The sequence below is a fragment of the Hemiscyllium ocellatum genome, chromosome 8, assembly GCF_020745735.1.
Source record: "Hemiscyllium ocellatum isolate sHemOce1 chromosome 8, sHemOce1.pat.X.cur, whole genome shotgun sequence".
Lineage (NCBI taxonomy): Eukaryota > Metazoa > Chordata > Chondrichthyes > Orectolobiformes > Hemiscylliidae > Hemiscyllium > Hemiscyllium ocellatum.
In genome coordinates this window covers 28,868,554-28,882,149 of record NC_083408.1, presented here as the reverse complement: position 1 = coordinate 28,882,149, position 13,596 = coordinate 28,868,554, and the positions used below count along the sequence as shown (strand labels likewise).

Genomic DNA, 13,596 nt, shown 5'->3' with positions numbered 1-13,596 from the left:
AATGGTTTTGAGCTCACACCTTCCTACACTGAGCTCTATCTGCCATGTTTTTGCCTCCTGACAATATCCCCTTATTCATTCCTTATGTCCTCATCACAATGTTCTCTCTCTCACCAATTTTTGTAATGTCAGCAAATTGAGATGCATAATCCCCTCCCCCAATTCATCAATATAAAGAGTGAATCAACTTCCACAAAAGAATGATTCTCAGATCATTTAAGGACAGTGACTAATGAAACAAAGTGCAAAATGGTATGCACAGTCAGACCTAAAATTTGTAATGTTAATAGAGGACGCAGCCTACAAATGTCACATTCCAAATTCTCAATGCCAACTTGTTTTCCCGCTTTCTTGGAAATATTCAACTTTGGTCTGATTATTACGTTTGCAGACGACACCAAAATTGGCAGAGTTGCAGATAGTGAGGAAGACTGTCAAAGAACACAGCAGGATATAGATTGCAGATTTGGGCAGTGAAATGGCACGTGGAGTTTAATCCAAACAAATGCAAATTGATGCATTTTGGAAGATCAAATTCAGGTGCGTTTTATACAAAAAAATGGCAGAACCCTTTGGAGCATTAATGTACAGAGGGACCTGGGTGTACAGGTCCACAGATCCCTGAAAGTGGCAACACAGGTGGATAAGGTGGTCAAGAAGGTATACAGCATGCTTGCCTTCATCGGCTGGGACATCGAATAAAGAAGTTGGTAAGCTATGTTATAGGTGAATAAAACTTTAGTTCGGCCACATTTGGAATATTGCATGGTGTTCTGGTCACTACAGTATCAGATGGATGCATTGGAGAGAGCTCAGAGAAGGTTTACCAGTATGTTACCTGGTCTGGAGGGTTTTAATTATGAAGAGAGGTTGGATAAACTCGAATTGTTTTCACTGGAAAGACAGAGGCTGAGAAATAACCTGATAGAGGCCTACAAAATTACGAGAGCATAGATAGGGTGGATAATCAGAGGCTTTTTCCCCAGGGTGGACAGGTCAACTACAAGAGAGCACAGTTTCAAAGTGAGAGTGGGGGAAGGTTTCGGGGAAAATTGGTGCAGGTTTGGTGGGCCGAAGGGCTGCTCCTGTGCTGTATTGTTTTTTGTTCTCTCAAATTCCAAAAGTGTTTCTGCAGTTTCCAGCCTAAGTGAGGTGATCTATTTGATGACTGCTTAAATGGACTGACAATAAACCACATACTGGAATAGAACTTGGGAACAACCTCACACCACTGTAGCAATCATCCTGGTTACAGAGGATGATGGCTTCAAGAGGAAATTCTGAGCTTAAACATTACAAGTATATCAGAAATTTTAAAACACAGTTAAAGCAATATTGGCAATGGCCACTGAGGTGATGCACTAGAAAACCTGTAAAATCATGTTCCCTATTCCAGCACTACCATTTCATTCAAAGTACAGTAGAACACTAGTATCCACAACAGTATGACACATACCAAATTCTCTGTGTCTTTTTTTTAATTAATTCTTCGAATGTGAATGTCAATAAATAGATCAGTATTTCTTGTCCATCCCTAGTTGCTCTTGAGAATTTAAAACATTCATAAATGAAGTGAGGCAACTCTCAAGGTACAAGAGAGCAATCATCTCTAAACTTATACTCTCAAAAGGCTTGTTGAGATATAGTGGTGATCTTTCAGAGACTTTAGAAATGACAACCAGGATGCTCTTACCTTACAGTACTGAAGAAAAGTGAAGTGCAGTCACAAGTATTAGATCTTGTGACAGCTGGACGTGGGGTCTCATTCTTTTCTCACAAGAATCCTGAAAGATATGTCAGTCATTGGCCAGCTCCAGTTCTTGCAGTTCAGTGCACCTGTCATTTTCCTAATCTATCAGTGACACAACATAGAATAACGCCTGTGTCGTTTTTATGGGATTGTACAACTTCTAATACTTCTGTCAGGTTCAATTCAAAATTTTCTCTCTATCGGCAACCAGGGCCTTTACTAAAAAGATTTAGAGTATTAATAAGCTATTCAAATTAGGGATCATTGAATACAATCTCAAATATTTCAGGCCATTGTAAGAGGAACACTTTTCAAATGCTTGAGTAGTAAAACAAAATTCCTTTCTATTTGAATAGCTGGATAGACAATTGGGAACTATTTGCTCACATAATAGTGATTAACAGCTTGGTGGGATAAGCTCCTCCCTTTCTCACAGGCTTAAGGGAGCTCTCTCGGTTTCTGTCTTGCTGACTGTCCAGTGGTAAGTGGGTTGTGCCTGAGAAAGCAACAATGGTTACCACTTTCATTGAAACCAATTATTTTTAAGAGAGAGATTCAAATTTCCAATTATTATCTAAAAGGCACACCAAAATCTTACATGTAAATTTTTTTGTAAAAATTGATGATAAAACACTGTAAACTAAACATTATCACCCTTTCACAGAATCATAGGAGTTGTTATGATGTAGAAGAAGGCTATTCAGCCCATCGTGCCTGCACTGGCTGGTTAAATAAATATCATTACCTCAGGCAAATCTCCTGCTTCCTCCCCATAAGGTTGCACAATATTTTCACCCAATAATAATCATCCAATGTCCTCCTGAATGTCTTAATTGAAACTGCTTCCACCACACATCCAGGCAGTGCATTCCTTAACTATTCATGAATAAGAAGAGAATTTTTTTCACATTATCTTTGCTTCTTTTGCAGATCACTTTAAATTTATGTCCTCTTCTTCTTGTTCATTTTATGAGCAGGAACAATTTCTCCCTATCCTATCCAGTCCGCTCATGATTTTGGAAACCTCTATCAGATCTCCTTTTAGATTTCATCTTTCCAAGGAGAACTGTTCCAACTTCTTCAGTCTACCCTTTTAATTTATAGACTCCACATAGTGTGGAAGCAGGCCATTCAGCCCATCAAGTCCACACTGACATTCTGAAGAGCAAACCAAGGCTCTCCCTCCCTATCCCCAAAACCACACATTTTCAATGACTAATCCACCTCGCCTGCATATCCATGGACATTCTGAGCAATTTAGCACAGCCAACTACCCAACCTGCACATTTTTTGGACTGTGAGAGGAAACCGAAACACCCAGAGGAAACCCACACGGACACAGGGGAATGTGCAAACTCTACACCTGAAGGAGGAATCGATCCCGGGTCCCTGGTGTTGTGAGGCATGTGTTAACCACCGTACCACCTCAATTGACATGACTCATTTCTGGAACCAGTCTAGTAATTTGCTTCTGCACTTTTTCCATTCACATCCTTCGTATAATTTTGTTCCCACAACTGTTAACAATACTCCAGCTGAGATCTAACAAATATTTTGTACAAAGATAAGATTGGAAGAATTGCTTGTCAAACCTGACCGTGAAAGTTATTTCAGGAATTCAAAGTTATCCAACTAGGAAAGCAGAAAGGAAGTAACCCAAAAGAAACCAGAACCAACTGTGGACTTTTCCCTACTTTTTCTGTGGACAGTGCTTTCTGTGACAACTATAAAGGAGAAGGCCCGTTGTCTCCTAGTGTAAATACGTCTTCTTTTTGGTAAAAAGAATCTAAGTCTTTGCTTGATTCAAAACCATCTGAACTATGTTTAGGAAGACAGCAGAACAGGTCACATGACCTCCATAACGCAACCTAAATTTAGAAAAGAAGTCTCAAAAATTACCAAATAAATCTCAATTTTTAACCAAAGTTATCTATATTTTAGAAGTCAGAGCAATGACTTGAATAGTTTAAATGATGATTTAATGACTTCAACAGCTACAAAAATGAACTTATTTAGTTCCATTGTTACTATTTTTCATAACCAGGAAATATGGTAGATTGATAAATTTCACTGTCAAAATCTTAAGCTACCAAATAATTAGTTGTTGTCTGGACATTGTACCCTGTGTTTATACTGTACTTCTCAGTTTATTTTCTCTAAAGAGTAATGAACAAACATGGTGCCATGTGGAATTTAGATTATCTCCACCAAGTGAAAGCTAGATTATGATCACCTTTTGCAACAGTCAATGACTTGTAACTATAATGAGAATCACAATGATCTCCTGCACTAGCTAAAACAAGCCGTTACATGGGATATGTTTGGGGTAGGCTAATTAGATCAGTCTATCTTTTTCTGCCTATCTTCTATGTACAGTAAATTGACTGTTATCATCCCCAGATCATTATCATTCAAACTGAAACTGGGCAGTCAAAGGTACATTTTGGATTATGGCAGGGAGATGTGAGTTCCATTTCTCAGACCGGCTGGTGAAACTAAAGCTGAAAGGATATGCAAAAACCTTAAAGCCATGTCATTAACATTCAATGTAATGCCACCAATGACAGCACACATTTTAAGTTATTATTATTGTCTCTCTTTCATTAGTAGAACTGGAAATGGCACAAATGATGCCTGGCTTTTTCCACTCTCCATTGTGCTCAAGAACAAGAAGGCATGCCCCCTTTAATGCAGCAGTTCTAACGGAAATTTTATTGGGGTTAGTGTGTGCGTGTTGACAATGGACAGAATTAGACTCAGCTGTTAATACTTCCACAGCTGAGTATCCTCCTGGCACTAGCTGCTTGAACTCAGCTGTGAAGAATGGCACACTTCCAGGAAAACTTACACTTTGGGAAATGAGAAAGAAAAACTTACATTAAAAACATTGCCAATGCTGAATTAAAATCAGAAAACGGTGGAGAAACTTGGCAGATCCGGCAACAGCTGTGGACAAAGGACCAGAGTTAATGTTTTGAGTCCGTTATGATTCTTCTTCTTCCTGTTCGGAAGAAAAGTCATGTCAGACTCAAAATGTTAACTTTGAAATAACTAACCCAGGGAGTGGAAGTCTTGTGCAGATTGCCATTCTGGTGCTTTTTCTTTCAAAAGAAGTGAGCTCTGCATTTCTGAAAGAAGATTCTGTTTAGGTCTCCCTCAGAAATGTGAAGTAATATTTTCAAGTCTGCCAGTTCTGTTGTAGTATGAACTTTCAGAGGAATACAAAGTGTGCCACATTTTCAAAGCAGTTAGCTGCCGCATTCTGAAATGTAATGGTCCTGAAGGCCATTTTGACAAATGCATTCAAATTGTATATACATAAGGTAAGTGTGATGTTGGGTTCTGGGAGGGTAGGATGCCAGATGGGTAGGAGTAAAAGATGCAAGGTGACAAAAGGGAGCAGGTAAGTGATGCGGTATCAGGGTCAGTGAAAGAAAAATGAGCTGGTTTGGGGGTGAGGGTGATGGGTTCCAGCCTGGGGGTTTTGAGTCTGGTGATAGGAGGGGAATGGTTGGTTGGGTCAAGCAGGTGGCAGTCAGCTAACCGTCTGGGGTGTCTATGTGGTCCAGATTTGGTGTAGTTGGGGTGTGAGGTAGGGATGGGGTCCATTTAATATTTACTCAAGCGTTAGACTGTGAATTAAGATTTCTGGAGGAATCTTATTGGCATTGCCAGCGGAAAATTCAATCTCTTGGGCAATTCTTTGAAGTACACTATGTTGCCTGGCTTTTTCAACTCTTCATTGTGCCACATTCTCACAGGATCCCCATGTACAACTCCCAAGAACACTGGAATAACAAGCATCTGTACAGGAGAATATTTGTCACTTTGTCTCCCTCTCCAAAGATGGTGCCAGGTCGGCAGAGATACTCCAACACTTTCTAATTTTATTCCAAACCTATAAATGAAATCAATCAGAATAAACAACTGAGGGAATTGCAAAATAATCTCCAACTCAATGTCCTATTTTTGTGGTTGTAAATACAACATAATGGTTAGCGAGGTTATTGATTATTTCTAATTTCTCTTTTTACGGATCATTTACATTCTGAACGGTCTAGGTACATTGACTGGAGTGCAGGGGATGGGAGTTTTTTTTGGGAGGGTCAGCAATTCTTCTCTGCAAATATTATCATGTAATCAGATTCAGAACTGAACTTGGACCATTGAATCCTTTAAAACAATGTAAGCAGAAATATTCAGAAAAAGGAAGTTAAGAGGCTGACTTGGCTGTTTGATGACAAAAACATTCCATGTTCCGTTACTGGCCAAAGGTCAGGTTTTTGCCCTCACTGAAAGACAAGCGATTTAATTTTGTGTCCCTAATATACTATAAGGCCCCCTTTGTCAAACACAGAATGGCTATTGTGCTTATGATTCATGTTAGGAATGTCATTTTTCACTTTACTGTCCTCCTTTTCAAACTTCATGGTACAATGCGAAGTGCATTTACCATCTGAATATTGGTCTCATAATGATAACCATGGTAGATCATCAATTGTTGTAAAAAAATCCATCTGGTTTACTCAGAATCTTTACAGAAAGAAATCTGCTGTTCTTACTTGGTCTAGACTGCATATGACTCCAGACCCAAGCAACATGGTCAACTCTTACCTGCCCTCTTAAAAGACTCAGCAAGCCATACCCACATCCCACAAAAGAATAAGAAAATAAATGAGTTAGTGCTGATTATAGGTAAACTAGGTTTCTAAGGTAGCCTAAAACGGATCCAGACATTGATTGATGCATGGTGGTTCAGTGAATGAGGAAGTGAGATACCTAATAACATCGCATGGATTCTGCGCCAACTCATCACTCCATCAGCTTGTGCAGCCTCACATTTTAAGTACAGGATGGAAAACACAGGCTTAAAATAACTCAAGGGGGAAATTTCTGGATGCCATGGGTGCCTTGACTGATGGATGGAAGGCTGTGTTATGAACCAATCAGTTGGTTAAATGGACATTAGTGCAGCTTTCACACTATCAGGGTGTTGGTTATAAGTGGGAGGAGGTGGTTTCACCTGTCATGAGCAACGAGTAATCAGAAGCTGCCAACTTTTCTGCTCAATAGTGCCACCATAAGAATTAATCGTACATTTGAAGGCCTCATTTAGGGTCAGGGTGAAAATGCTGTCCATAGGCCAGAGACATAAATGGGATGAAAGTGAGAATGTGAGAGGGAGCAACCCCTAATGCCCCACCCCACCTCCCATCACCCAACTGCCACCCTGTCTGACTAAATGTTCTCCCTTCCTCCAAACATGCAACAGGGCAGAGTATAACTATCCAAAGTATAGAGTACTGAGCGTGTGGATCAGACTCCCACAAACAGCAACTAAGGTTGAAACTACTTCAGAAAAGAAGTTGGATTCAATGTCTGATGGGGATGGGACTGGCAGTTACAGGGATAGGTGCTGCACTGCCCAATGGAATTAATGGGTAAGGGAAATGTATTTGTAGAGGGCAACAAGCCAGTATAATTTAAAGTAGTTAAAGCCTTATTCAGAATTCTGCTGGTCATTGAGTGTTCTGGCATCCTCCACATGGCCAAAACAAGCCCTTCAGCTTCACCACTCCATGACACCTGACAATACAAATGTGCATAGAAAATTATGAATAAACTTAATATGGACTGAATTATAAATAAAACATAATTTATCATATTTTATTACAATTGAACAATAACTGTTCTTCATGTGCACAAAAAAGTAGCTTATAAATTTACCCAATTGTATCACAGCAATCTACTCTCAGTACATAAATACCAAAACAGTGAATAGTTCAATTGGAGTATTTTCTCAGCAAAAACAATCTGAGCTGGCTTTACACACCATCTTGGATTAACTGAATGTTTTTGTCATTATATTCTTATTTCCACACTAACATTCAAAAATATTGGTTGAGATGTTAGCTCTTAAAGTGTTAATGCTGAGGAGGGCAACACAAAAGATTACATGGACGTGAGTGGGAAGTCAGCTCTGAATCGCAAAGGAAGTGGGCCTAACATCTAAGTTTCATGACGAGTAACAACGTTGATGATACCAATGTAACACATATGGGAAATAATTTGTATAAAACCCCTAAAGACATGTGTGAGACATTCATAGAGGGAGTAAGCCAGACAGCAGATACTGAGAGTCTATATGGGCACTGTGGTACAAGAAACCTCACAGGTACAAGCACTGCATAGCTATTAAAGAGGAATGTCCAATCTCTAAAATAATAGGTCACTGGTAGAAGATGTACAGATATACTGTCTATGACAAAGGTCAGAATAGCAACTCAATTAGGTACTCACACTAAGATGTTGATAATGTAGGACAAGTAGAAGAAAAACCAAAGGTTCTCCTCGTGAAACTAGGCAACCTAAGTCAAGCGTTTCGATAAGAAGTTATTTGTATCAAACAGTATCTCACTAATTTTAAGATGGATTACAGGAGTGAGTGTCAGCATATTATCAGATAATGCATCATGAGTGAGGAAAGTGCAAACAATGAAACTAAATGGTCCAGAGGTGTAACTCTCAAGATTAAAGATATACAATAAGCAGCTCTGCAGCATGAGGTATGTCAGACAGTAGAGAAAGCATACGTACTTTACAATCAAGAATTATCACCCCTAAACATGTCTTGATCTCAATCTTATTGAAACAGCAAAAGGAGTTAAACTTGTTACAGTTAACAGAGAACTGGCAGAGAAACAGCTAGCTATGCCAAAGCCATTCAAAATGTCGACAGTCCTACTACCATTGTTCAAGGAAAAACCTGTTATGTAACCAAGGATCAAAGAAAGAGTTACTATTGAGCAGACAGTCATCCAACAACTGATCAAAGGTCAAATGGTAGTAGATTTCATAGGAATTCCTGATCTCATGGTAGAACTTTATAGAGTTGGTAGAAATGCTTTACACGCCTATCAACGTGGGAATTTGTGGCAAGAGTCATCAGAGTTTGTGAGGAGATGCAAAGAAGAGAAAGATAATCAGCAGTGCAACCCACTTCAGCTCATTGACGAATCTTTTTATGGATTTGCTCAGCCTGGGTCGAAGATGGGGTCGAATTTGATATCAGATGCTGCGAAGGAACATTTCACTTCTTCATCTTTGAAAGAGGAATCAACAGTATGAGTGATAGTCATCAAGACAAGTAAGCAACAACTCTCAAGTAGTATGACTGAGGAAGTGAAGATGTTGGTTCACTAACATTGCAATCGCCTAGGACAACTAAAAGTTTCCACCTAATCAACAAGGTTAAGGTACATTGTCAACATATTTCAGCACAGATTTGCTTGCATAGGTGAAGATGGGCTGCAAGTAACTCCATGAAAACCACCACTGAGGTGAGTTGACCAGAGCACACAGACTCTGGATAGGGTCAAAGAGAAATCACCTGGCACAGAGGTCTAGGATACTATCGAGATATAAGTATCTGGTTTAGAGGTTCAAAACACTGTCAAAGAAAAATGAACTGACCTAGAAATCCAGGATACCTCGAAAACAAAAGTTGCCTAGTCCAAGCATCCATGATATAGCCAGAAAAGAGCATGCTTCAATGTGGGAACTCTCTTCCACAAAGGAAATTCAAGAGGTTCTGCAAATGATGGAATGAAGCAGTTGCCTGCCTCAGCAGGACATGCTCCACAAACGAAATCCAGGAGCAAGGTTCTCATTTAAAGGGACTTTACAGATCACACACTGTCAACAGCAGAACCAAGGTCAACAGCTTTCAAGCCAAAGGCCCCCAAATCCTCTAATCCAAATGAGAGCATGTTCTGGCAGAGTAGTGAAACAACCAAACTGTCTGAATTTGTAGGGAGAAAGTGAAGACTGCAGATGCTGGAGATCAGAGTCAAAAAATGTGGTGTTGGACAAGCACAGCCGGTCAGGCAGCATCCCAGGAGCAGGAGAGTCAGCATTTCGAGCACAAACTCTTCATCAGGAATGTGGGGGGCCCAAGAGGGCTGAGAGATAAATGGCAGAGATAAATTTGTAGTCAGAGACTTTAGAGCAGTTGGTGTACTAATAATGTAATTCTATGTGTTTTTATAAATAGCATAGATGGAAAACATCTTGGGCATAGGATCTGAAAGGATTCATTGAGGAATGTATTAAGAATTGCCATAAGAATGATGCAATATGGTGTGGGATAGCAAAATAGCTCTGAATCTCAAAGGAGACAGACCGATCATGGGGGGGGGGGTCTTGATAGTCTTAGTAACAATGTATTTATATCAATGTAACCTGTTTGAAATCAAGCTATAAACTACATACTGTTTTTAATATGAGAGTCTCTCCTCATTAGACCACCAAGTGGTTTCCTCCTACCACACTAAATTAAGCTAAAAGGAGCATGGTGGCAATAAATCTATGAAACGGAACCAATACTCCAGAGAACTGACACAACATGATGAGCAGTGGTGACGATCAATCACACAACAAAGACAAAAACATGCTGTTTTTAAGGACTGAATGACAATAAACTACTGGGGAGTGTTTCTTCCCATTTCAATGGGAATCCATCAACTGATAAGAAGTTGATTTTTGTGATCTTGACTACAATTTATCAACAACACAAATTGATCAATTTTAGCTGCTGCTTTCTGAATCCTAACAAGTGGGAGAATATTTCATAGATTCCCTATGGTGTGAAAGCAGGCCATTCGACCCATCAAATCCACACTGACCCTCTGAAGATCAGTGCATAAAGATCCAGCCCCATACCCAAAAACCCTGCATTTCCCAAGGCTAACCCACCTAGCCTGTACATCCCTGAACACTTCAGGACAATTTAGCATGGCCAATCCACCTAACCTATATATCTTGGGACTGTGGGAGGAAACTGGAGCACCCAATGGAAACTCACACAGACACAGGGAGAATGTGCAAATTCCACACAGTCAGTCACCCAAGGATAGAATCAAACCGAGGTTCCTGACACCATGAAGCAGCAGTGCTAGCCACTGAGCCACTGTGCCACCTTAATGGAGGGATTAAAATTTCACACCCTAACCCTATTTTTAAATAGGGTCCTTTTCATGTTTAAAGCACAGAGTTCAGGTATAGACTGGGCTCCCAGAAAAGGCAAGCAGGGACCTATTTGATGTACAGTACTTAAATTTTACATCAAAGGCCTGTGTAGTGGGATTTTCAGCCACTGAGCCAAGGCAGAAGTTTCCAGCTGCCCAAAGTAAGCAATCTTTTTAGCGTTCTTGGTGGCCAGGAAGTGAATGAGTATTCCAACCAAGCTACTCAAGGAACTTCCCTAGCTTTCCCTGCTCCCAATCACTACCTGAAGCTGGTGCTCTCTTCCTGACTGTAATCCCTTGAAACAGCATTGTTCCCTCCTACCAACAAACCAGTCAATGTGGCCTGTTGCCAGAGAGAATCAGTCCTGTAGCATATCAATTATGAGTCAGTCACTAGCAGGGACTCGATATCGAGCCACACAGTCTGACCATAAAAACAGATAGGTGTTAAAATGTGGAACCATAATGTAGCTGACTGCCAAGCTTACAAGGTTGCATGGTGATCACTTTGAGACATTTAAGATTCTGACAGAGCTTGACAGGTTAGATGCTGAAAGAATATTTCCCCTGTGGGAGAGGCTATAACTAGGGGACACTAGATTTCCAATTTAAGATGAGATGAAGATTTTTTTTCTCTGAAAGGAAAGTACATCTTCAGAACTCTCTTTCCCAGAGAACAGTCAAAGTAGGGTCCATTGAATATTTTTCAGGTAAAGCTAGAGACATCCTTCATTAACAGGGGAGTTAGTAGTAATCAGGTGTTGTAGAAATGTTGAGTTGAGGCCACAATCATAGTCATAGAAATGTACAGCATGGAAACAGACCCTTCGGTCCAACCCGTCCATGCCGACCAGATATCCCAACCCAGTCTAGTCCCATGTGCCAGCACCCAGCCCATATCCCTCCAAACCCTTCCTATTCATATACCCATCCAAATGCCTCTTAAATGTTGCAATTGTACCAGCCTCCATCAATTCCTCTGGCAGCTCATTCCATACACGGACCACCTTCCATGTGAAAAAGTTGCCCCGTAGGTCTCTTTTATATCTTTCTCCTCTCACCCTAAATCTATGCCCTGCAGTTCTAGACTCCCCAACCCCAGGGAAAAGATTTTGCCTATTTACCCGATCCATGAAACCCGATCAGACATGACCTTATTGAATGGCAAAGCAGGCTCAAATGGCCAACCCCTACTCCTAATTTGTATGTTTGTAACAAGCCAGCACAAAATTTCACAGCAATCATACTGCAAATCATCCAAATACATTAAAATGAATGAAAAAAGAGAACAGGAGTAATAGACCAGGGAAATATTGCAAACCAGTACAAGGAAAGATCATAAGAAATAGGAACAGGAGACTGTTCCACTGGCTGATCCAATATTCCTCACATCCACTTTCCCACACATTCCCCATATCTCTCGATTCCCTACTTGATCAACAACCTATCGATCTCAGTCGTAAACATACACAAATAGCATGCATCCCAAATCTCCATCACACAACAATCAGCCAGTCTAAACGCAACCCACAGCCTGAGCTACTATATAATAAACAGTATGTCACTCACTGGGGGTCTTTTCCACTCCAGCTTGAAAGGGACAGCCACAGAGTAAAAAAGTGAGGACTCGTTAGCAGGGAAGTCGTCATCTTCAAACAAGACACCTTTTCTCAGGCACTCGTCCTTCAACTGCTGAAAGACTTCACTCTTGTCACATTTAATGCACTTGTTACGGTTGATGATAGGATACAAAGCAGCTTTGCCAAACATTTTGGATTGACTCTGGACTGGTGGTGAATTGATGACATGAGGCATGGTAACAATCACACTGTTTCAAAACTGCAGTAAAAAAGAGATCTATTAATAAGAGAAAAATACACAGGCTGCAGACACAGGAAGGAAACTATTTGATTTCATAGAACAGGGAAACAGGTTCCTTTTACAGCTTATACACATAAGCAAAACATTTCAATCAGTTTCTTTGAGGTAAAAGGCAGAAATCGTTTGGATAGACTGCTCCACCAAATAACACCTTTGCGTGGCACAGGAACTTCCAGATTCCTCACAAGGTTCAATGCTGTTTTGTATAATCAAAATAAGCCTTCTTCACAGTTTTCCACATTGAAATAAAAACCAAACAATCATCGTAGAACAATACCTCTGTTGAACTTTCCAGAATCGGCCTTGGCTCTCTCCCCGGGTCATTCTCTCTCAGCCTTCCTGGCTGTTCTAGTCTCAATGCAGAAGTGAAACCAACAAGATCAAACACTAAAAATAGTCTTAGACAGGCTGTAGCTTGTGGCCACTGTATTTGTTTCTGCAGGCTCCTTACACAGGGACACAAATACTCAGACACATACTCAGTATTCATTTATCATTTTTTACCTGTTTTTAATAACCTTCCTTCTTTCTCATGAATGTGTTGTGGTTACAATATAACAGTAACTGGCAACTGCACAACATTTCTTTTAAGCAAGGATCAGTTAGGAACCTTTTCATTTTACTCAGTAATTGAGCTTAATAGTGGGATGAATGAGAGGATAAGTGCAGTGGAAAAAAGGGTATGAGCATGAATGGGGAGGTAGTAGGGTGAGCAATACAGTTATGAGAATAATGGGTGATGGATGAGTGCAGTGGATAAGAGGTTGGGTGGAATAGATGAGGGGTCAAAGGTTAAAGGGGTGAGTGGTGGATAAAAGGGGTGAAAGGAGTGCCTGAGGGTGAGCCCATTCAGCACGGGGTGGAAGGGTGGAAGAGTATGATATTGGTGGTGACAGGGGATTGAGATAGCTGTCAAAGGGTGAGCGGGATGAGTGAGGA

At 40.4% G+C, this 13,596-nt stretch overlaps 1 protein-coding gene across 4 annotated transcripts in view; it reads right to left on the bottom strand.

The window, feature by feature from the left end:
- Nucleotides 1–13,012, bottom strand: part of LOC132818086 (calpain-3-like) — a 115,990-nt gene extending 102,978 nt beyond the window's left edge. For all 4 annotated transcript variants that reach the window (XM_060828751.1, XM_060828752.1, XM_060828753.1 and 1 more), the window contains exons 1-2: nucleotides 12,935–13,012; nucleotides 12,346–12,615 (exon numbers count right to left, since the gene is read on the bottom strand). In XM_060828751.1, coding sequence (XP_060684734.1) covers nucleotides 12,346–12,591 — 246 coding nt within the window. In that variant the 5' untranslated portion in view covers nucleotides 12,592–12,615; nucleotides 12,935–13,012. The remainder of the gene's footprint in view (nucleotides 1–12,345; nucleotides 12,616–12,934) is intronic.
- Nucleotides 13,013–13,596: the final 584 nt, after the last annotated feature.